The sequence below is a fragment of the Sinohyriopsis cumingii genome, chromosome 9 (genome assembly GCF_028554795.1).
Source record: "Sinohyriopsis cumingii isolate HCF-2022 chromosome 9, ASM2855479v2, whole genome shotgun sequence".
NCBI classification, from domain to species: domain Eukaryota; kingdom Metazoa; phylum Mollusca; class Bivalvia; order Unionida; family Unionidae; genus Sinohyriopsis; species Sinohyriopsis cumingii.
The window spans coordinates 26,756,955-26,783,824 of NC_142969.1; the positions used below are offsets into that span (position 1 = coordinate 26,756,955).

At 35.1% G+C, this 26,870-nt stretch overlaps 1 protein-coding gene across 1 annotated transcript in view; it reads left to right on the plus strand.

The window, feature by feature from the left end:
• The window catches only part of LOC149791442 (vacuolar protein sorting-associated protein 16 homolog), a 97,766-nt gene that overhangs the window by 57,636 nt on the left and 13,260 nt on the right, over positions 1 to 26,870 (plus strand). The window contains exons 17-19 of the mRNA XM_089969975.1: positions 9,604 to 9,708; positions 14,257 to 14,334; positions 20,142 to 20,311. Of these exons, the coding sequence (XP_089826101.1) occupies positions 9,604 to 9,708; positions 14,257 to 14,334; positions 20,142 to 20,311 (353 nt within the window). The remainder of the gene's footprint in view (positions 1 to 9,603; positions 9,709 to 14,256; positions 14,335 to 20,141; positions 20,312 to 26,870) is intronic.

Consider the following 26,870-nt stretch of genomic DNA (forward strand, 5'->3'; position numbering starts at 1 on the left):
AATCTTTTGTTTAATTTTACAAAACATTTATCAAAAATTCATTTTCCATGTGAAGCATACATTTAATTATCACAATGTGTGTGAAGGTCTTACTAACAGTCTTTTTGTTTCTCTGAATTGTTCAGCATGCTTGCATGTAAATAACCAATTTATTTGATTTGTGATTTTACCAGTCATTCTTTAAATTAATATGAATTTTAAAAAGGAATATGCAAACAAAAGAAGAAACAGATATCGGTGCAGAGTGAGATAATAAGTATAATAAATAAATGTACAAGAAGAGACATACATGAATACAAATGAGAACAGGCACAAGTAAGGCACATTACAAGAGTGTTAGATAGGATGATATTGAAAACTTGCCAGTCTTCATTCACAATGTGACACTTCATTTTCAATATCGACATTTTAAACAGATGCTGAACTTCTGTAATTCACTGAGTATATTTTGTTTGTGGAAAAATTCTTCAGCATTTCTTTTTCGATGGAGATATCAGTATGATAAGTATGATTATCACTTTGTGTTGAGGATTTATCAACAACTATTTTAATACAGTTGTTAGGTTTAAATTACAAGAATGACGGATCTTAACTTTTTTAAATAAATGTTTAGAGCTTTCATTTTTCAGAAGATTGAAACATTTATCTTCTTAGCATGTCTCTTTAAGTATAGACGACAATCCACTCATCTCCTTTGATTAGAGGAATTCATTTTATTTTATCTGCAATTTTATATACATATTTAAATAGTTAAAAGACTTCTTTATGTGTGAACATGAACTAAATAGAAATAAATAATAGCGTGCTGGCAAGAATAAGCTACTCCAGTGTAACTAAGATAAGGTGTTGCTTGCTACCTCTCTCTTTCTTTAGGCTGAATTTTTTTCAAACAATGTATTTTAAAACTGATATGAACAGAAGGAACAAAAGGTAGTGTGAAATAAATGACCAGATTTTTATCTGTTGTTTATCATCTTACCATACAGTGTATTGCTTGTCTAGATCTGCATATCACCATCTTACCATACAGTGTATTGCTTGTCTAGATCTGCATATCATCATCTTACCATACAGTGTATTGCTTGTCTAGATCTGCATATCATCATCTTACCTTACAGTGTATTGCTTGTCTAGATCTGTATATCATCATCTTACCATACAGTGTATTGCTTGTCTGGATCTCTATATCATCATCTTACCTTACAGTGTATTGCTTGTCTAGATCTGTATATCATCTTACCATACAGTATATTGCTTGTCTGGATCTGTATATCATCATCTTACCATACAGTGTATTGCTTGTCTAGATCTGTATATCATCTTACCATACAGTGTATTGCTTGTCTAGATCTGTATATCATCTTACCATACAGTATATTGCTTGTCTGGATCTGTATATCATCATCTTACCATACAGTGTATTGCTTGTCTGGATCTGTATATCATCATCTTACCATACAGTGTATTGCTTGTCTAGATCTGTATATCATCATCTTAACCTTACAGTGTATTGCTTGTCTAGATCTGTATATCATCATCTTACCTTACAGTGTATTGCTTGTCTGGATCTCTATATCATCATCTTACCATACAGTGTATTGCTTGTCTAGATCTGTATATCATCATCTTAACCTTACAGTGTATTGCTTGTCTAGATCTGTATATCATCATCTTACCTTACAGTGTATTGCTTGTCTGGATCTCTATATCATCATCTTACCATACAGTGTATTGCTTGTCTGGATCTGTACATCATCATCTTACCATACAGTGTATTGCTTGTCTAGATCTGTATATCATCATCTTAACCTTACAGTGTATTGCTTGTCTAGATCTGTATATCATCATCTTACCTTACAGTGTATTGCTTGTCTGGATCTCTATATCATCATCTTACCATACAGTGTATTGCTTGTCTAGATCTGTATATCATCATCTTACCTTACAGTGTATTGCTTGTCTAGATCTGTATATCATCATCTTAACCTTACAGTGTATTGCTTGTCTAGATCTGTATATCATCTTACCATACAGTGTATTGCTTGTCTGGATCTGTATATCATCATCTTACCATACAGTGTATTGCTTGTCTAGATCTGTATATCATCATCTTAACCTTACAGTGTATTGCTTGTCTAGATCTGTATATCATCATCTTACCTTACAGTGTATTGCTTGTCTAGATCTGTATATCATCATCTTACCATGTCAGTAGTGTATTGCTTGTCTGGATCTGTATATCATCATCTTACCTTACAGAGTATTGTCATCATCTTACCTTACAGTGTATTGCTTGTCTGGATCTCTATATCATCATCTTACCATACAGTGTATTGCTTGTCTAGATCTGTATATCATCATCTTACCTTACAGTGTATTGCTTGTCTAGATCTGTATATCATCATCTTACCTTACAGTGTATTGCTTGTCTGGATCTGTATATCATCATCTTACCATACAGTGTATTGCTTGTCTGGATCTGTATATCATCATCTTACCTTACAGTGTATTGCTTGTCTGGATCTGTATATCATCATCTTACCTTACAGTGTATTGCTTGTCTAGATCTGTATATCATCATCTTACCTTACAGTGTATTGCTTGTCTAGATCTGTATATCATCTTACCTTACAGTGTATTGCTTGTCTGGATCTGCATATCATTATCTTACCTTACAGTGTGTTGCTTGTCTGGATCTGCATATCATCATCTTACCTTACAGTGTATTGCTTGTCTAGATCTGCATATCATCATCTTACCTTACAGTATATTGCTTGTCTGGATCTGTATATCATCATCTTACCTTACAGTGTATTGCTTGTCTGGATCTGCATTTCATTATCTTACCATACAGTGTATTGCTTGTCTAGATCTGTATAGCATCATCTTACCTTAGAGTGTATTGCTTGTCTCGATCTGTATATCATCATCTTACCGTACAGTGCATTGCTTGTCTAGATCTGTGTATCATCATCTTATCTTACAGTGTATTGCTTGTCTAGATCTGTGTATCATCATCTTATCTTACAGTGTATTGCTTGTCTAGATCTGTATATCATCATCTTACCTTACAGTGTATTGCTTGTCTAGATCTGTATATCATCATCTTACCATGTCAGTAGTGTATTGCTTGTCTGGATCTGCATATCATCATCTTACCTTACAGTGTATTGCTTGTCTGGATCTGCATATCATCATCTTACCTTACAGTGTATTGCTTGTCTGGATCTGTATATCATCATCTTACCTTACAGTGTATTGCTTGTCTGGATCTGTATATCATCATCTTACCATACAGTTTATTGCTTGACTGGATCTGTATATCATCATCTTACCATACAGTGTATTGCTTGTCTAGATCTGTATATCATCATCTTACCTTACAGTGTATTGTCTAGATCTGAATATCATCATCTTACCTTACAGTGTATTGCTTGTCTAGATCTAGATATCATCATCTTACCATACAGTGTATTGCTTGTCTGGATCTCTATATCATCATCTTACCATACAGTGTATTGCTTGTCTAGATCTGTATATCATGATCTTACCTTACAGTGTATTGCTTGTCTAGATCTGTATATCATCATCTTAACCTTACAGTGTATTGCTTGTCTGGATCTGCATTTCATTATCTTACCATACAGTGTATTGCTTGTCTGGATCTCTATATCATCATCTTACCATACAGTGTATTGCTTGTCTAGATCTGGATATCATCATCTTACCATACAGTGTATTGCTTGTCTGGATCTCTATATCATCATCTTACCTTACAGTGTATTGCTTGTCTGGATCTGCATTTCATTATCTTACCATACAGTGTATTGCTTGTCTAGATCTGTATATCATCATCTTACCTTACAGTGTATTGCTTGTCTAGATCTGTATATCATCATCTTACCTTACAGTGTATTGCTTGTCTGGATCTGTATATCATCATCTTACCATGTCAGTAGTGTATTGCTTGTCTGGATCTGCATATCATCATCTTACCTTACAGTGTATTGCTTGTCTGGATCTGCATATCATCATCTTACCTTACAGTGTATTGCTTGTCTGGATCTGTATATCATCATCTTACCTTACAGTGTATTGCTTGTCTGGATCTGTATATCATCATCTTACCATACAGTGTATTGCTTGACTGGATCTGTATATCATCATCTTACCATACAGTGTATTGCTTGTCTAGATCTGTATATCATCATCTTACCTTACAGTGTATTGCTTGTCTAGATCTGAATATCATCATCTTACCTTACAGTGTATTGCTTGTCTAGATCTGGATATCATCATCTTACCATACAGTGTATTGCTTGTCTGGATCTCTATATCATCATCTTACCATACAGTGTATTGCTTGTCTAGATCTGTATATCATGATCTTACCATACAGTGTATTGCTTGTCTAGATCTGTATATCATCATCTTAACCTTACAGTGTATTGCTTGTCTGGATCTGCATTTCATTATCTTACCATACAGTGTATTGCTTGTCTGGATCTCTATATCATCATCTTACCATACAGTGTATTGCTTGTCTAGATCTGGATATCATCATCTTACCATACAGTGTATTGCTTGTCTGGATCTGCATTTCATTATCTTACCATACAGTGTATTGCTTGTCTAGATCTGTATATCATCATCTTACCTTACAGTGTATTGCTTGTCTAGATCTGTATATCATCATCTTACCTTACAGTGTATTGCTTGTCTAGATCTGTATATCATCATCTTACCTTACAGTGTATTGCTTGTCTAGATCTGCATATCACCATCTTACCATACAGTGTATTGCTTGTCTAGATCTGGATATCATCATCTTACCTTACAGTGTATTGCTTGTCTAGATCTGCATATCATCATCTTACCTTACAGTGTATTGCTTGTCTAGATCTGTATATCATCATCTTACCTTACAGTGTATTGCTTGTCTAGATCTGTATATCATCATCTTACCTTACAGTGTATTGCTTGTCTAGATCTGTATATCATCATCTTACCTTACAGTGTATTGCTTGTCTGGATCTGTGTATCATCATCTTACCATGTCAGTAGTGTATTGCTTGTCTGGATCTGTATATCATCATCTTACCATACAGTGTATTGCTTGTCTGGATCTGTATATCATCTTCTTACCTTGCAGTGTATTGCTTGTCTGGATCTGTATATCATCATCTTACCTTACAGTGTATTGCTTGTCTGGATCTGTATATCATCATCCTACCATACAGTGTATTGCTTGTCTGGATCTGTATATCATCATCTTACCTTACAGTGTATTGCTTGTCTAGATCTGTATATCATCTTACCATACAGTATATTGCTTGTCTGGATCTGTATATCATCATCTTACCATACAGTGTATTGCTTGTCTAGATCTGTATATCATCATCTTAACCTTACAGTGTATTGCTTGTCTAGATCTGCATATCATCATCTTACCATACAGTATATTGCTTGTCTGGATCTGTATATCATCATCTTACCATACAGTGTATTGCTTGTCTAGATCTGTATATCATCTTACCATACAGTATATTGCTTGTCTGGATCTGTATATCATCATCTTACCATACAGTGTATTGCTTGTCTAGATCTGTATATCATCTTACCATACAGTATATTGCTTGTCTGGATCTGTATATCATCATCTTATCATACAGTGTATTGCTTGTCTAGATCTGTATATCATCATCTTAACCTTACAGTGTATTGCTTGTCTAGATCTGCATATCATCATCTTACCATACAGTATATTGCTTGTCTGGATCTGTATATCATCATCTTACCATACAGTGTATTGCTTGTCTAGATCTGTATATCATCATCTTAACCTTACAGTGTATTGCTTGTCTGGATCTGTATATCATCATCTTAACCTTACAGTGTATTGCTTGTCTAGATCTGTATATCATCATCTTACCATACAGTGTATTGCTTGTCTAGATCTGTATATCATCATCTTAACCTTACAGTGTATTGCTTGTCTAGATCTGTATATCATCATCTTAACCTTACAGTGTATTGCTTGTCTGGATCTGTATATCATCATCTTACCATACAGTGTATTGCTTGTCTAGATCTGTATATCATCATCTTAACCTTACAGTGTATTGCTTGTCTAGATCTGCATGTCATCATCTTACCTTACAGTGTATTGCTTGTCTGGATCTCTATATCATCATCTTACCATACAGTGTATTGCTTGTCTAGATCTGTATATCATCATCTTAACCTTACAGTGTATTGCTTGTCTAGATCTGCATATCATCATCTTACCATACAGTATATTGCTTGTCTGGATCTGTATATCATCATCTTACCATACAGTGTATTGCTTGTCTAGATCTGTATATCATCATCTTAACCTTACAGTGTATTGCTTGTCTGGATCTGTATATCATCATCTTAACCTTACAGTGTATTGCTTGTCTAGATCTGTATATCATCATCTTACCTTACAGTGTATTGCTTGTCTGGATCTGTATATCATCATCTTAACCTTACAGTGTATTGCTTGTCTAGATCTGTATATCATCATCTTACCATACAGTGTATTGCTTGTCTAGATCTGTATATCATCATCTTACCTTACAGTGTATTGTCTAGATCTGTATATCATCATCTTAACCTTACAGTGTATTGCTTGTCTAGATCTGCATATCATCATCTTACCATACAGTATATTGCTTGTCTGGATCTGTATATCATCATCTTACCATACAGTGTATTGCTTGTCTAGATCTGTATATCATCATCTTACCTTACAGTGTATTGCTTGTCTAGATCTGTATATCATCATCTTACCTTACAGTGTATTGCTTGTCTAGATCTGTATATCATCATCTTACCTTACAGTGTATTGCTTGTCTAGATCTGCATATCACCATCTTACCATACAGTGTATTGCTTGTCTAGATCTGGATATCATCATCTTACCTTACAGTGTATTGCTTGTCTAGATCTGCATATCATCATCTTACCTTACAGTGTATTGCTTGTCTAGATCTGTATATCATCATCTTACCTTACAGTGTATTGCTTGTCTAGATCTGTATATCATCATCTTACCTTACAGTGTATTGCTTGTCTAGATCTGTATATCATCATCTTACCTTACAGTGTATTGCTTGTCTGGATCTGTGTATCATCATCTTACCATGTCAGTAGTGTATTGCTTGTCTGGATCTGTATATCATCATCTTACCATACAGTGTATTGCTTGTCTGGATCTGTATATCATCTTCTTACCTTGCAGTGTATTGCTTGTCTGGATCTGTATATCATCATCTTACCTTACAGTGTATTGCTTGTCTGGATCTGTATATCATCTTACCATACAGTATATTGCTTGTCTGGATCTGTATATCATCATCTTACCATACAGTGTATTGCTTGTCTAGATCTGTATATCATCTTACCATACAGTATATTGCTTGTCTGGATCTGTATATCATCATCTTACCATACAGTGTATTGCTTGTCTAGATCTGTATATCATCATCTTAACCTTACAGTGTATTGCTTGTCTAGATCTGCATATCATCATCTTACCATACAGTATATTGCTTGTCTGGATCTGTATATCATCATCTTACCATACAGTGTATTGCTTGTCTAGATCTGTATATCATCATCTTAACCTTACAGTGTATTGCTTGTCTGGATCTGTATATCATCATCTTAACCTTACAGTGTATTGCTTGTCTAGATCTGTATATCATCATCTTACCATACAGTGTATTGCTTGTCTAGATCTGTATATCATCATCTTAACCTTACAGTGTATTGCTTGTCTAGATCTGTATATCATCATCTTAACCTTACAGTGTATTGCTTGTCTGGATCTGTATATCATCATCTTACCATACAGTGTATTGCTTGTCTAGATCTGTATATCATCATCTTAACCTTGCAGTGTATTGCTTGTCTAGATCTGCATATCATCATCTTACCTTACAGTGTATTGCTTGTCTGGATCTCTATATCATCATCTTACCATACAGTGTATTGCTTGTCTAGATCTGTATATCATCATCTTAACCTTACAGTGTATTGCTTGTCTAGATCTGCATATCATCATCTTACCATACAGTATATTGCTTGTCTGGATCTGTATATCATCATCTTACCATACAGTGTATTGCTTGTCTAGATCTGTATATCATCATCTTAACCTTACAGTGTATTGCTTGTCTGGATCTGTATATCATCATCTTAACCTTACAGTGTATTGCTTGTCTAGATCTGTATATCATCATCTTACCTTACAGTGTATTGCTTGTCTGGATCTGTATATCATCATCTTAACCTTACAGTGTATTGCTTGTCTAGATCTGTATATCATCATCTTACCATACAGTGTATTGCTTGTCTAGATCTGTATATCATCATCTTACCTTACAGTGTATTGTCTAGATCTGTATATCATCATCTTAACCTTACAGTGTATTGCTTGTCTAGATCTGCATATCATCATCTTACCATACAGTATATTGCTTGTCTGGATCTGTATATCATCATCTTACCATACAGTGTATTGCTTGTCTAGATCTGTATATCATCATCTTAACCTTACAGTGTATTGCTTGTCTAGATCTGTATATCATCATCTTAACCTTACAGTGTATTGCTTGTCTAGATCTGCATATCATCATCTTACCTTACAGTGTATTGCTTGTCTGGATCTCTATATCATCATCTTACCATACAGTGTATTGCTTGTCTAGATCTGTATATCATCATCTTACCTTACAGTGTATTGCTTGTCTGGATCTGTATATCATCATCTTAACCTTACAGTGTATTGCTTGTCTAGATCTGTATATCATCATCCTACCATACAGTGTATTGCTTGTCTAGATCTGTATATCATCATCTTAACCTTACAGTGTATTGCTTGTCTAGATCTGCATATCATCATCTTACCTTACAGTGTATTGCTTGTCTGGATCTCTATATCATCATCTTACCATACAGTGTATTGCTTGTCTAGATCTGTATATCATCATCTTACCATGTCAGTAGTGTATTGCTTGTCTGGATCTGTATATCATCATCCTACCATACAGTGTATTGCTTGTCTAGATCTGTATATCATCATCTTACCTTACAGTGTATTGCTTGTCTAGATCTGTATATCATCTTACCATACAGTGTATTGCTTGTCTGGATCTGTATATCATCATCTTACCATACAGTGTATTGCTTGTCTAGATCTGTATATCATCATCTTAACCTTACAGTGTATTGCTTGTCTAGATCTGTATATCATCATCTTACCTTACAGTGTATTGCTTGTCTGGATCTGTATATCATCATCTTACCATGTCAGTAGTGTATTGCTTGTCTGGATCTGTATATCATCATCTTACCATACAGTGTATTGCTTGTCTGGATCTGGATATCATCATCTTACCTTACAGTGTATTGCTTGTCTGGATCTGGATATCATCATCTTACCATACAGTGTATTGCTTGTCTAGATCTGTAGTTTATCATATTATCATGTCAGTAGTGTATTGCCTTTATGTTAGATGTAATGTAAAGGCCAATGTTGTTATTATTTAACTAAATTTTCTGTTTTGACCGCAGTACTGTCGACAGCAGAATAAAGAGTTAATGGAACAGTTGTACTATCAGGAAGATAATTACCTGGAGGAGGGTAATTGTAAAATTCTTAGAAGCTTTACTGTAGAGGTAAGATTTTATTGTTTTTGTTCTCTGGGTAAAACCTCAATATTTATTTGAAGCATTCAGGCTAAAGTTGTAGTACTAGTATTTATATTTGTACTAATATTTGTATTTTTACTAATATGTATATTTGTATTTAACTAATAGAGCTATAGTCTTTAAAAACATACATTATTATTGTTGTTGTTATTATTATTATTAGTATTAGTATTATTATTATTATTATGATTATGTATGAAATTCATTCATGATATCAATTTGACCTAACATCTGAGGATGTCAGCATTCTGGCAAACTAAATTTCTGATCCAGCTTGTTAAATAGCATTGTATTATCAAGATAATGGATGAGTTTGACCATGAGTGAGATGCATGCATTTTAATAAGGCAGTCTTGATTGGCTAAACTTTTTTTTACCAATCTGGCGACCAAATTCACCACCTTTGTAAATAATATTATATTGTCATTGTCTTTAGACAGGTTCTGTGATACTGTAATATCACAAATTTTTGTGGGGTTTGTTGTTTCTCCAAAACAAATGTAAAGACCCAACAAAAAATTAGCTGCACATTATAACCCCCCCCCCCCGCCATTTCTTAGTGTATCATTCCTAGAGATGAACAGAGCCATCTGATAAATCAACATCATTTCTGTAATCTAGTAATAAAATGTTATTTTTCTCATGTGATTGTTATTTTTAACCACTTTTACAAAATTATAATGCATTTTAAACTGTCAGTGCACATGTATCTATACAGTATCTGGTAGCTGTAATTCCCATGTAATGTCTTAAATTGATATGTTGTGATATCAGTTAGGTTATGGGGGAATGTGAAAAAGCAAAAGGCATTCCAACACTAATATTACTGAAAATGAATGAAAAAATAATACTATATGAAAATAGCATTTAATACTTATTCAAGTCAGTTCTTCACTTAAGTAATATTGTCGTTATTTAAAACCTCATGAAAGCATGTCTCATTTAATAGATGCATTCTTAATCCCAGTGAACAACATGTCTTTAAAAATTTAAACTATTGGATGAAACACATTTACTAACAAAACACTATTTATATATGCTAAATTTATATATGCTAATTACTGCCAAGTATTGTAGCCCACACTTCACTGATATTTGGACAAAACCATTATGTCAATCAGGTCTACTGGTACACACAGACATTATCAGGTAAATAATCCTGAATTAAACAAGTCCAGCCTGCTCAAAATCAGATGAATAGATCTAATCTTTCTCACATTTTTGTACAAGCTGCAGTTATCTATTCAGTTTGAATAGTTTTGTCATTTTTGTATTCTTTGTTTGGGCAGTATCTGTAGAGGTTAAGCCATGAAACTAAATACCTAAAAAAAAATATGTAAACTTTGACAGGCAAAACCATGAAGTACATACCTACATGCAAACTTTGACAGGCAAAACCATGAAGTACATACCTACATGCAAACTTTGACAGGCAAAACCACGAGGTACATACCTACAAATATGCAAACTTTGACAGGCAAAACCACGAAGTACATACCTACTAATATGTAAACTTTGACAGACAAAACCACGAAGTACATACCTACAAATATGCAAACTTTGACAGGCAAAACCATGAAGTACATACCTACTAATATGCAATCTTTGACAGGCAAAACCATGAAGCACATACCTATAAATATGCAAACTTTGACAGACAAAACCATGAAGCACATACCTATAAATATGCAAACTTTGACAGGCAAAACCACGAAATACATACCTACAAATATGCAAACTTTGACAGGCAAAACCACGAAGTACATACCTACAAATATGCAAACTTTGACAGGCAAAACCACGAAGTACATACCTACAAATATGCAAACTTTGACAGGCAAAACCATGAAGTACATACCTACAAATGTGCAAACTTTGACAGGCAAAACCATGAAGTACATACCTACAAATATGCAAACTTTGACAGGCAAAACCATGAAGTACATACCTACAAATATGCAAACTTTGACAGGCAAAACCACGAAATACATACCTACAAATATGTAAACTTTGACAGGCAAAACCACAAAGTACATACCTACAAATATGCAAACTTTGACAGGCAAAACCACGAAGTACATACCTACAAATATGCAAACTTTGACAGGCAAAACCACGAAGTACATACTAACAATTATGCAAACTTTGACAGGCAAAACCACGAAGTACATACCTACAAATATGCAAACTTTGACAGGCAAAACCACGAAGTACATACCTACAAATATGCAAACTTTGACAGGCAAAACCATGAAGTACATACCTACAAATATGCAAACTTTGACAGGCAAAACCATGAAGTACATACCTACAAATATGCAAACTTTGACAGGCAAAACCATGAAGTACATACCTACAAATATGCAAACTTTGACAGGCAAAGCCATGAAGTACATACCTACAAATATGCAAACTTTGACAGGCAAAACCATGAATTTAAGTACCCACGAAAATGCCTTTTTTTTATACAAAACAATGAAACTTGAGACCCACAACATAAATGATACTAAAGTAATTAAGGTTCTCAATAAGAGCAAAAAACTGCATATTAATTATGCCGTTATCATTCGAAAGAAGTTATCAGGAATAGTAAAATATATAAAGTTTTCAAATAGATGACATACCATAGGTTGAGTTCTTATTACTACATAACCCTACTAAATGAAATGGTCAACTATTATGTATGCTAGGTGAGCAGTTTCAGACTCACTTATGCCTCTTGTTTAACATACTCTGACAATTTGGCATGCATCAGTCCCTGCCTTAATACTTGTCTACATTTATACATTTTATTTCTAATACTTGTCTACATTTATACATTGTATTTCTAATACTTGACTACATTTATACATTGTATTTCTAATACTTGACTACATTTATACATTGTATTTCTAATACTTGACTACATTATACATTGTATTTCTAATACTTGACTATGTTTATACATTGTATTACTACATTTATACATTGTATTACTACATTTATACATTGTATTTCTAATACACAATGTAATGGGATCCATGACCATACCTACTTTGTGGTTACCACTTTACTATGAATTCAGTTTTGTTTGCATCATACCAGTTTTAGTGGATTTTGTTCTTCTCAAAAGAAATTAAGATTGAAATTTATGTTATACCCAAGTTAGAAAATATGTGATTGAAAATGATGACTTTATTTTATGCTAGGCCATGAATTACTGGATTTTATAGAGAAATAATCTTAATATTTCACTGGAGTGAAACAATATAATTTTTCACTGGCTGTCAATAGACATGGATAACATTTTAACCATGAAAGTTTAAGTTATTCTTAGACACTTAAGTGGTCGAGTGGTAAATACTTTACTTTGAATTGAGAAGGAATATTATGTCCCTATTTACAGTTTTGGTGCACATAGTCACAAAACACAGTATGAAATGGTCAACTGCTGACATCACTCAGGATTGAGTTAGAATCTGCTACTTAAGTCTTTTATACAGTACATCTTGCCAGCCAATATGTTATACAGTACATCTTGCCAGCGAATACATTATACAGTACATTTTGCCAGCCAATATGTTATACAGTACATCTTGCCAGCCAATACATTATACAGTACATCTTGCCAGCCAATATGTTATACAATACATCTTACCAGCCAATATGTTAAACAGTACATCTTGCCAGCCAATATGTTATACAGTACATCTTGCCAGCCAATATGTTATACAGTACATCTTGCCAGCCAATACATTATACAGTACATCTTGCTAGCCAATACGTTTGAGCATAAAATGAAAAGAAAATTTGCTTACTATGAATGAATAATGGATGTATTTTAGATCATGGGTGAAAAACTATGCTTCTCATGAAAATATGAATTTCTCACCCACTAAGTAAAATATATCTGACATATTATACAAGGCCTGCAAACCACTTTGATTATCCTTTCCTCTGGCCCGCCCAGCTTTGTTTTCCATGCTGAGATTTTATTTCTGAGAGGGATCAATGTATTCTCACCACCCAGTCTTTCTTATCAAAACAGTTGTTGGTCATGAACTAGTAGGTAGGAAGGGACAAAATATTCTACTTCTTGAATTACATTAATAATTAAACTATCCTTCCTATACAGACTATCAGATTTTCAGCACTGAGACCCACCATTTATATTTACCATCAATGCTGTTTTGACTGTATGGATACATGTAAAAAGCGTGAGAATTGCAACAAGTACTCAGTAAAAAAAAATGTTAGAAATTTTAATTTGATTTGCACTCCACTTATCCAGAGAGTAAGAAAAGTAATTATTTTTTAATGTCCAGATATTTGGAATGACAGTACACTTTGTTTTCCATAGCATCCTTGCCCTTGGGTTGTTCTTCTGACTGGAGCCATGCTGCCCATGGGTTATATCCCAAAATAGCTTGGTCCTGGGGATTTAGCATGTGTTTCTTTAAATACAGTTCTCTTTCTTTAGTCTTCTTATTCTTTATCATTTTCATCATCAGTATCATCTTTTTCTTTTCATTTCAGAGGTATGAAGAAAGAATGAACATAATGAAGGAAGCAGTGGACAGCTACAATAAAGCCAGAAATGAATTTGCATCCAGAGTAAGAACACCTTAATGCAGATAGAATTTTGTCATCTTCATTTTTTAAATGTTGGGTATTAATAGAATCTACAACATGTCTCGTTGTGGAATTAGGAAACTCCACATAAAGGGTTGAAATTTGGGAGCAGGAACTAAGGTTTGCATGATCATGATGAAATAATTTGATGACTTTGAACAGACGTAATAAATATACACGCTATGTGCATGATCATAATGAAATAATTTGATGACTTTGAGCAGACGTAATAAATATACACGCTATGTTATTGTTAAGACCTCAAGACTATTGCACGACAATGGAATAGCTAAGTTTCTGTGACCTACTTTTGGTGTTTAATTTGGGAAACTGTTTTTGCATCAAGCTATAATGACTGTCCAAGTAGAATTTATTGTTACGCATACATTTAGCTTCAGACACTCAGAAATATGCAGTTCATGATTTTGTTTGCAAGGAATATGACTGTTATGGTATTTCTTAAGAAAATGGCTTATGTAGATCTTTATACACAAGCCAAAGTATGTTAAGATGTCCACTGACTGAGAAATTGTTAAAGCTCAATGAAAAATCTATGAAAAATCCAAATCTCTCACACACACACACACACATACAAACACCATTTAATTTCCAAACAATAACTCTAGTTCTCCACCATCTGCAGTTACAAATTTTGTGGATGGATTGAACTTGGGATAATAAAGAAACTTATTGATTTTTGGATTAAATGTCAAATTCACTGTAACCAAAAGGAGAAAGGAGGTTTCTTCAGCATAATATTAGTTTCTGAATCACAAACGTGGACCAAACTGTTGTTGTTGTTGTGGGGTTTAATGTCATTTTTCAGCACACAATAGGCTATACATGGCAGCCAGTATTAATGGTGGATTAAGAACCCGGGAAAACCCCAGAAAGAACCACCGACCCACAAGAAGCTACTGGCATGCTTTCTCACATTCCTACATTGGCTGAATCCGAGACTTGAACCCATGCAGACAGAGGTGAGATGGCAGTGATCCATAATGGAGAGCACTTTAGATCACTCTGCCACTTGGGGCCCCCTGGACCAAACTGAAAGGTCAATGTTTTAGTGACAGAAAGAAAAGAAATGGTTTCCACACATGAGATTATCACACTCCTTGACCAAATTTTGTGGATGACTTCCACTTGCAGTAAGGAAGAACCCTGTTGATTTAGAGTCAGAAAGTCAGAGGTCCGAGCCATGATGCCTGAAAGAAGAGAAAACTGGTTTCTATAAAAGGTCACTGTGACTGAAAGAAGACCATTTCCAAGGGCATGCAGTTATAAGGCATGGAAAAGGGTTAAGGTCAGTTTTAAGGTCACAGGTTGAATCTCAGGATCATTGGGGTTCAAAGAAAAATAGGTTTTGAAGAATAGTTTTTGATTTAGAATAATTTCTTTGTCAAAACATTATGACTAGTTTGCTCTTATGGTAATAATAAAAACTGTAGATTCCTTGATCAGATTTCAGTCTCAGTAAGTTTAATAGGAAAAGAAATGACGTGGGCGATGGAAACAATTTCCTTTTAGGTTTGATTGAAGAACAAACTGGCTTATTTAAAATTGAACACTCAAGTTATTTATATGAACATAAAATTTTCAGAGGGATATGCAAGAGGGGAACCTTTTACGAAAGTGCCACATTTTTGGCAAAAGGGCAATTTTTCAAAGATTATGGAAATGACATAATGGTACAAGACATACTGGTATAAGTCATACTGGTATAAGTATAGGTCATACTGGTATAAGACATACTGGTATAAGTATAAGACATACTTGTATAAGTATGTCATACTGATATAAGTATAAGTCATACTGGTATAAGTAATAGTCATACTGATATAAGACATACTGATATAAGACATACTGGTATAAGTCGTACTGGTATAAGTATAAGTCATACTGGTATAAATATAAGTTGTACTGGTATAAGTATAAGACATACTGGCATAAGACATACTGTTGTAAGTATAAGACATACTGGTATAAATATAAGTTGTACTGGTATAAGTATATGTCATACTGGTAGAAGACATACTGGTATAAGTATAAGACATACTTGTATAAGTATGTCATACTGGTATAAGTATAAGTCATACTGGTATAAGTATAAGTCATGCTGGTATAAGTTGTTCTGGTATAAGTATAAGTCATACTGGTATAAGTTGTTCTGGTATAAGTATAAGACATACTGGCATAAGACATACTGTTGTAAGTATAAGACATACTGGTATAAATATAAGTTGTACTGGTATATGTCATACTGGTATAAGACATACTGGTATAAGTATAAGACATACTTGTATAAGTATGTCATACTGGTATAAGTATAAGTCATACTGGTATAAGTAATAGTCATACTGGTATAAGACATACTGATATAAGACATACTGGTATAAGTTGTACTGGTATAAGTATAAGTGATACTGGTATAAATATAAGTTGTACTGGTATAAGTATAAGACATACTGGCATAAGACATACTGTTGTAAGTATAAGACATACTGGCATAAGACATACTGTTGTAAGTATAAGACATACTGGCATAAGACATACTGTTGTAAGTATAAGACATACTGGTATAAGTATAAGACATACTGATATAAGACATACTGGTATAAGTCATACTGGTATAAGTAATAGTCATACTGGTATAAGACATACTGATATAAGACATAAAGGTATAAGTCATACTGGTATAAGTATAAGACATACTGGTATAAATATAAGTTGTACTGGTATAAGTATAAGACATACTGGCATAAGACATACTGTTGTAAGTATAAGACATACTGGTATAAATATAAGACATACTGGTATAAGTATAAGATGTACTGGTATAAATATAAGTTGTACTGTTATAAGACATACTGGTATAAGTATAAGACATACTGGGATAAGACATACTGTTGTAAGTTTAAGACATACTGGTATAAATATAAATTGTACTGGTATAAGTATATGTCATACTGGTACAAGACATACTGGTATAAGACATACTGGTATAAGTATAAGACATACTGTGATAAGTTTAAGACATACTGGTATAAGTCATACTGGTATAAGTACAAGTTGTACTGGTATAAATATAAGTCATACTGGTATAAGTATAACTCACTGGTATAAGACATACTGGTATAAGTATAAGTCATACTGGTATAAGACATACTGGTATAAGTATAAGTCATACTGGTATAAGTATAAGTCATACTGGTATAAGTTGTTCTGGTATAAGTATAAGACATACTGGTATAAGACATACTGGTATAAGTATAAGTCATACTGGTATAAGTATAAGTTGTACTGGTATAAATATAAGTTGTACTGGTATAAGTCATACTGGTATAAGTTGTTCTGGTATAAGTATAAGTCATACTGGTAAAAGTATAAGACATACTGATATAAGTATAGATCATACTGGTATAAGTATAAGACATACTGGCATAAGTATAAGACATACTGGTATAAGTATGTCATACTAGTATATGTCATACTGGTATAAGTAATAGTCCTACTGGTATAAGACATACTGGTATAAGTATTTTCAACCAAACAACACACTTTAGGTCACAGTCTTAAGATGTCCTTTTAAAAGAAAAAAGACGAGCCTCCACTATTACAAGTATTTTATATTAAATAAAACATAATAATGTATTTTTTAAAAATAGAACACAGCATAGTTTCAGTTAATATTTTAGTAATCTGGACAATGAGCAATGGATTCTATAAAGAGTATTAGAGGCAGATGTAGTATGAGCATCCCATTATTTCTGTCTTGTTTGAGTACTGAGTGTCCAACAGATTATTTAAATATATGATGAACTACCTTATGGATATTTAATTTTAGAAAATGTCTTTGTAAGTCATGAAACAGTTCGAGATAGCAATGTCTGAATCCCACTACTCAGAAGTAATGAAAGGAACAAAGAAGCTACATCTGTTTTTCATTTCACAATGTCATTTTGTGGATTAAGTAGAAATTTAAGACCAGTAAGTACCATACCATTATTCTTGCTTATTTGGTTTGTAACTTATTGGGAATCATTAAACATATCAGAAAATAATAAAGAGGATGACTATAATCATTACTGACACATGTAATAAACACCATTACTGACATATGGAATAAACATCGTTACTGACACATGTAATAAACACCATTACTGACACATGGAATAAACATCATTACTGACACATGGAATAAACATCATTACTGACACATGGAATAAACATCATTACTGACATATGGAATAAACATCATTACTGACACATGTAATAAACACCATTACTGACATATGGAATAAACATCATTACTGACACATGTAATAAACACCATTACTGACATATGGAATAAACATCATTACTGACACATGTAATAAACACCATTACTGACATATGGAATAAACATCATTACTGACACATGTAATAAACACCATTACTGACATATGGAATAAACATCATTACTGACACATGTAATAAACACCATTACTGACACATGGAATAAACATCATTACTGACACATGTAATAAACACCATTACTGACATATGGAATAAACATCATTACTGACACATGTAATAAACACCATTACTGACATATGGAATAAACATCATTACTGACACATGTAATAAACACCATTACTGACACATGGAATAAACACCATTACTGACACATGGAATAAACATCATTACTGACACATGGAATAAACACCATTACTGACACATGGAATAAACATCATTACTGACATATGGAATAAACATCATTACTGACACATGGAATAAAAATAATTATTGACACCTGGAATAAACATCATTACTGACACATGGAATAAACATCATTACTGACATATGGAATAAACATCATTACTGACACATGGAATAAACACCAGTAAATAATTTTCATTCAAGATGAACACTAATAGGAAGAACATCCCAACTCAGGAGAACCTGTGGTACTGGGATGTATGTCTCTGAAATCATGATGGCCAGACAATCTGTGGAACATAATTGCCTAATATAATAGCCATATAAAATTTATTCATTTTGTAATTGTATCACTATTTTTGTTTTGTTATTACATCATTGAACAGAATGACAAAAAAAACAACACACAATCAGATGTCTTTAAACAAGCATTTAATTGAACCTAAAATGTTGTTTACAAAAATTATATTTAATTCAACCAGCTTACATAGGTGAAAATTATTGGAAATTATATGAGTTAAAGCTTGAATAAATAATACATAATAATGGTGTATGTGACTTCTTCAAATTGGTTACTCAATCATAATACCTTAGGAGAACTACTACTACCTCACAAATCCAGTCCTTCCAGATTTAAACATTTTAGCTTAAAAGCTAAAAGTTATATGCCCACCTAGCTGACAGCTAGAATGATCTCCCCTTGATACTGGCATGGGTTCCAAATCCTGTAAATTCTTCAGTTACTACTTTACTCATGCCAAGTAGTATGCACTTCACATACAGGCCACACAAAATCCTCACAAGCAGTTTGGAAGTTTTCTACCTTAGAACATGTTGGAGGAGTTTCATCTTCAAAAGAAAGTATTCCCCATCTATAAATTTCCAATTTTTCTGTTCTTTCTTTTGTCAGTGACAAAGTTTTTGACTTCCATAATGGCCAGCAGATGTTTTCGACATTTTTATTTCTAAAACAAATTAAAAGACATAGCTAATGTCTTTTATCACTAGGGAAAGCTGGATTTGCAAGTTAGTAAATGTTCTTTGAATTATTATGATGAAATATACTTTACTGAAATTGGTTTTCACAGCAAACAGAGGAGCAGATAAAACTTGCAAAGTATCAGAGGAGACTTGAGGAAGAGTTGAAGCGGCCATACATGGATCTCTCGCTTCATCAGACAATATACCGCCTCATCATGGATAACAATATAAAGATGCCTGAGCAGCTGAGAAAGGAGTTCAAAGTCCCAGACAAGAGGTAATTGGTACTGAAGTTAGTGGACAGGTGCTTGTTATATACACAACATATCTATGAGGGTAGCTTGACCTTGTTAGCGTGTCTGCTTGTCCCTTCCCACCACATCTTTCATGAATTTCTTGTCTGCTCAGTGTTTTCACCATTTTGCAACAAAATTTAATACAGATATGATTTATTTTATTGGCAGTGTCAGCCAGTTCATGTAGACACATTTGTAGTTTCTCATTTGGAATGAAAATGTATTCATCTTGGAAGCTTCCATTAGATGTATATATGCTTTATTTATAGAATGACACATCATAGCCATTAGTTGATTTTAATTAATGTTTTCAAACTTTAACACTTAATTCTTGTCTAATCTTTAGATTGTAAAGAATCTCACATTTGCTGTTTTGTGATTATGATTCAGTCAGCTCATTATTGGGACCAGTTAGTAACTTCATTGTTATATTAAGTTGACTGTTGTCTCAAGTGGCCAAGTGGTCTGAAGCGCTCTCAGTTATGGATCAGTGCCATCTCACCTCTGTTTGCATGGGTTCGAGTCCCAGGTTTGGCCAGTGTGGGTATGTGAGAAAGCTTACCAGTAGTTCCTCATGGGTCGATGGTTCTTTCCGAGGTTTTCCCAGGTTCTTCCTCCACCATTTATACTGTCTGCCATATATAGCCTATCTTGTGCTGAAAAATGGCATTCAGCCATACAACATCAACAACAAACTTAGATGCAATGTTACATAATAAATTGATTGAAGCCACTCTTTGTCATTGATCCTGGCACATTTACTCAGATCATGATACCAAAATTGACAGGTGTTTATTTTACCTTTGTCTCATTTATTTTAAGCAGTAGATCTGAAAAAATATACAACAGCTTTTTATAGACAATTATGTCAACTACCTGACTCAACTGATTACCCAGTGTGATATGTTCTGTGGACTCGGTCGCAACAGGGAACTATGGGTAGATCACAAATCCTGATTGACAGTTAGTCTATTTACAGTAAGGAGGAACACCTGGTAATAGATTTCAGGCCTTGGGCAGTGTCATTATAACATATGGTCAGTAGATTTCAGTCCTTGAGCAGTGTCATTGTAACACCTGGACAGCAGATTTCAGGCCTTGGGGCATTGTCATGGTAACACTAGGTCAAGGATTTTATGCCTTTGGGCAGTGTCATTGTAACACATGATCTGTGAATTTTCAGCCTAGAGACAGTGTCCTTATACCACCTGATCAGTGGATTTTCACCTTGGGGTAGTGTCATTGTAACTCCAGGTCAAGGACTTGGGACAGTGTCATTATACCACATATTCTGTGGATTTTCACCTTGGGACAGTGTCATAGTAACTCCAGTTATAGGATTGTTGTAATACCAGGTCAGTGGATTTTGTTAGGCTTCACCAGTGCCATTGTAACACCAAATCAGTGGATTTTATGTCTTGGGGCAGTGTCATTGTAACATTATATCAGTTGATTTTAGGGCTTGTGGCAGTATCATTGTAACACATGGTCAGTGGAATTTAGGCCTTGGGGTAGTGTCATTGTAACACCAGGTCAGTGGAATTTAGGCCTTAGGGTAGTGTCATTGTAACAACAAGTCAGTTAAATTTAGGCCTTGGGGCAGTGTCATTGTAACACCAGGTCAGTGGAATTTAGGCCTTGGGGTAGTGTCATTGTAACACCAGGTCAGTGGAATTTAGGCCTTAGGGTAGTGTCATTGTAACACCAGGTCAGTGGAATTTAAGCCTTGGGGCAGTGTCATTGTAACACCAGGTCAGTGGAATCTAGGCCTTGGGGTAGTGTCATTTTAACACCACGTCAGTGGAATTTAGGCTTTAGTGTAGTGTCATTGTAGCACCAGGTCATTGGAATTTATGCCTTGGGGCAGTGTCATTGTAACACCAGGTCAGTGGAATGTAGGCCTTGGGGCAGTGTCATTTTAACACCAGGTCAGTGGAATTTAGGCTTTGGGGTAGTGTCATTGTAGCACCAGGTCAGTGGAATTTAGGCCTTTTGGTAGTGTAATTGTAACACCAGGTCAGTGGAATTGAGGCCTTCGGGCAGTGTCATTGTAACATCATTTCAGTGGAATTTATGCCTTGGGTAGTGTCATTGTAACACCAGGTCAGTGGAATTTAGGCCTTGGGGTATTGTCATTGTAACACCAGGTCAGTGGAATTTAGGCCTTAGGGTAGTGTCATTGTAACACCAGGTCAGTGGAATTTAAGCCTTGGGGCAGTGTCATTGTAACACCAGGTCAGTGGAATTTAGGCCTTGGGGTAGTGTCATTGTAACACCAGGTCAGTGGAATTTAGGCCTTAGGGTAGTGTCATTGTAACACCAGGTCATTGGAATTTATGCCTTGGGGCAGTGTCATTGTAACACCAGGTCAGTGGAATTTAGGCCTTGGGGTAGTGTCATTTTAACACCAGGTCAGTGGAATTTAGGCTTTAGTGTAGTGTCATTGTAGCACCAGGTCATTGGAATTTATGCCTTGGGGCAGTGTCATTGTAACACCAGGTCAGTGGAATTTAGACCTTGGGGCAGTGTCATTGTAACACCAGGTCAGTGGAATTTAGGCCTTGGGGCAGTGTCATTTTAACACCAGGTCAGTGGAATTTAGGCTTTGGGGTAGTGTCATTGTAACACCAGGTCAGTGGAATTTAGGCCTTTTGGTAGTGTAATTGTAACACCAGGTCAGTGGAATTGAGGCCTTCGGGCAGTATCATTGTAACATCATTTTAGTGGAATTTATGCCTTGGGTAGTATCATTGTAACATCAGGTCAGTGGAATTTAGGCCTTGGGGCAATGGCATTGTACACCAAGTCAGTGGAATTTAGGCCTTTTGGTAGCTTAATTGTAAACCCAGCAGATTTTAGGACTTGGGGCAGTGTCATTGTAACACCAAGTCAATGGAATTTAGGCCTTGGGGCAGTGTCATTGTAACACCATGTCAGTAGAATTTAGGCCCTTTTGGTAGTGTAATTGTAACACCAGGTCAGTGGTATTGAAGCCTTCGGGCAGTGTCATTGTAACACCAGGTCAGTGGAATTTAGGCCTTGGGGCGGTATCATTTTAACACCAGGTATGTGGAATTTAGGCCTTTTGGTAGTGTCAATGTAACACCAGGTCAGTGGAATTTAGGCCTTTTGGTAGTGTAATTGTAACACCAGGTCAGTGGAATTTATGCCTTGGGGCAGTGTCATTATAAAACCAGGTCAGTGGAATTTAGGCCTTGGGGCAGTGTATTGTAACACCTGGTCAGTGGAATTTAGGCCTTGAGTCAGTATCATTGTAACACCAGGTCAGTGGAATTTATGCCTTTTGGTAGTGTAATTTTAACACCAGGTCAGTCTAAATTAGGCCTTTTGGTAGTGTAATTGTAACACCAGGTTAGTGGATTTAAGGCCTTTTGTTATTGTCATTGTAACACCAGGTCAATGGAATTTAGGCCTTTTGGTAGTGTAATTGTAACACCAGGTCAGTAGAATTTATGCCTTGGGGCAGTGTCATTATAAAACCAGGTCAGTGTAATTTAGGCCTTGGGGCAGTGTCATTGTAACACCAGGTCAGTGGAGTTTAGGCCTTGGGGCAATGTCATTGTAACACCAGGTCAGTGGAATTTAGGCCTTCGGGCAATGTCATTGTAACACCAGGTCAGTGGAATTTAAGCCTTTTGGTAGTGTAATTGTAAACCCAGCAGATTTTAGGTCATGGGGCAGTGTGAAGTAATTCTCAGATTATGTACTTACTTTGCATGTTTGGTATCAATGTCAGAACTCAAATAATCTTTTGTAAGAGTAAAAAATAATAGTGTGTACATTTATTTCAGCCAGTTTTTCAGGTGACTGTTAACTTATATTGTTGTACTGAGAGTTTGTTACATTTCATGAATAGTACTGTTATGAATACTACATTATGAGACTGAGTTCTTTGCTTTTTTCAGTGATTTCCCACATTTCACACTGCATCAGTGAACTTTATCTGTTATAGAAAAGCCCAGATATGTTCTAATTGCTAGATAATTTTCTCATACTTAATTATCATCATGATTTACTTTTATTAATTATCCATGAATCTTCTGATCCAGCCTATCCATATCTAACAAACCCCAGCCTATCCATATATGTGCATTTATATGTGCATGTATGATATCTAACAAACCCCAGCCTATCCATGTGTGTACATTTATATGTGCATGTATGATATCTAACAAATCCCAGCCTATCCATATGTGTACATTTATATGTCCTTGTACGATATCTAACAAACCCCAGCCTATCCATATGTGTGCATTTATATGTCCTTGTATGATATCTAACAAACCCCAGCCTATCCATATGTGTACATTTATATGTCCATGTATGATATCTAACAAACCCCAGCCTGTCCATATATGTGCATTTATATGTGCATGTATGATATCTAACAAACCCCAGCCTATCCATATGTGTACATTTATATGTGCATGTATGATATCTAACAAACCCCAGCCTATCCATATGTGTACATTTATATGTGCATGTATGATATCTAACAAACCCCAGCCTATCCACATGTGTGCATTTATATGTCCATGTATGATATCTAACAAATCCCAGCCTATCCATATGTGTACATTTATATGTCCTTGTACGATATCTAACAAACCCCAGCCTATCCACATGTGTGCATTTATATGTCCATGTATGATATCTAACAAACCCTAGCCTATCCATATGTGTGCATTTATATGTCCATATGTATGATATCTAACAAATCCCAGCCTATCCACATGTGCATTTATATGTGCATGTATGATATCTAACAAATCCCAGCCTATCCATATGTGTACATTTATATGTCCTTGTACGATATCTAACAAACCCCAGCCTATCCATATGTGTGCATTTATATGTCCATGTATGATATCTAACAAACCCCAGCCTATCCATATGTGTGCATTTATATGTGCATGTATGATATCTAACAAACCCCAGCCTATCCATATATGTGCATTTGTATGTGCATGTATGATATCTAACAAACCCCAGCCTATCCACATGTGTGCATTTATATGTCCATGTATGATATCTAACAAATCCCAACCTATCCATATGTGCATTTATATGTGCATGTATGATATCTAACAAACCCCAGCCTATCTATATGTGTGCATTTATATGTCCATATGTATGATATCTAACAAATCCCAGCCTATCCACATGTGCATTTATATGTGCATGTATGATATCAGGTAAATCAAATCTGCACCATTCTATCTCTAACAAACCCCAGCCGAGTCATACCACAGACTTAAATAATGGTTCTAACTCCATCCTCGTTAGGCTTTCAGCATTAAGAGGCTAGTGTTAGGACTGGTTGCCTGGTGTCAGGATAATGTGACTGGGTGGAAGATCATGCTATATGTCTGCAGCATGATGCCCCAGTGCTAGACATAACTAAACTGCCACACTGCAGACATCATAGCGATATGACTGAAAAATTGTTAAAGCTATGTTAAAAATCCAAATCACACACATACATACACACACACTCTCTCTGACACACATTCACACACACAAAAGAGATACACATGTGAAAGCAGATAGTTGGTTGAGGAAAATTTGTCGGAGTTTAGTAATCTTCTTGTTACTGCAGATCTGTAGTTTGTTGTTTGATTCAACTGCACAATAAATCATATTTTAAGAATACTAGTAAAGATGCCCAATAATATGACTCATGTGTAATCAAGGCTTGACTTCTCTAGGGTAAATAGCCTTCATAAAACCGTTTTGAAAAACTTGGCTGCACCACTCTTAGAATAATAACCCATATAAAATATGAAAGATTCTTAAGGTTCTTTTCATTATTTGGCATAGCTTTGGCATTTTCAAGTTGGTTTTAGTTCAGATCTCCCTCTGATCTTCACGGCATAAAATGATCCACCCTACCCATAATCTGATCCACCTTACTCATCATCCGATCCATCTTACCCATTGTCTGACCCATAGTCTGATCCACTTTACCCATAATGTGATCCACCATACCCATAATCGGATCCACCCTTCCCATAATCAGATTCTCCTTACTCATCATTTGATCCAACTTTCTCATCTGATCCACATTACCCATAATCTGATCCACCTTGCCCATAATCTGATCCACCTTACCCATAATCTGATCCACCCTACACATAATCTGATCCACCTTACTCATCATCTGATCCAACTTAACCATTGTCTGACTCATAGTCTGATCCACCTTACCCATAATCGGATCCACCTTACCCATAATCTGATCCACCTTACCCACTGTCTGACCAATAGTCTGATCCACCATGCCCATAATCAGATCCACCTTGCCCATGATCTGATCCACCTTACCCATAATCTTATCCACCTTATCCATATACTGATCCATCTTACTCATCATCCAATCCACCTTACCCACTGTCTGACCCATAGTCTGATCCACCATACACATAATTGGATCCACCTTACCCATAATCTGATCCACCTTACTCATCATCCAGTCCACCTTGCCCATAATCTGATCTATCTTACCCATTATCTGATCCA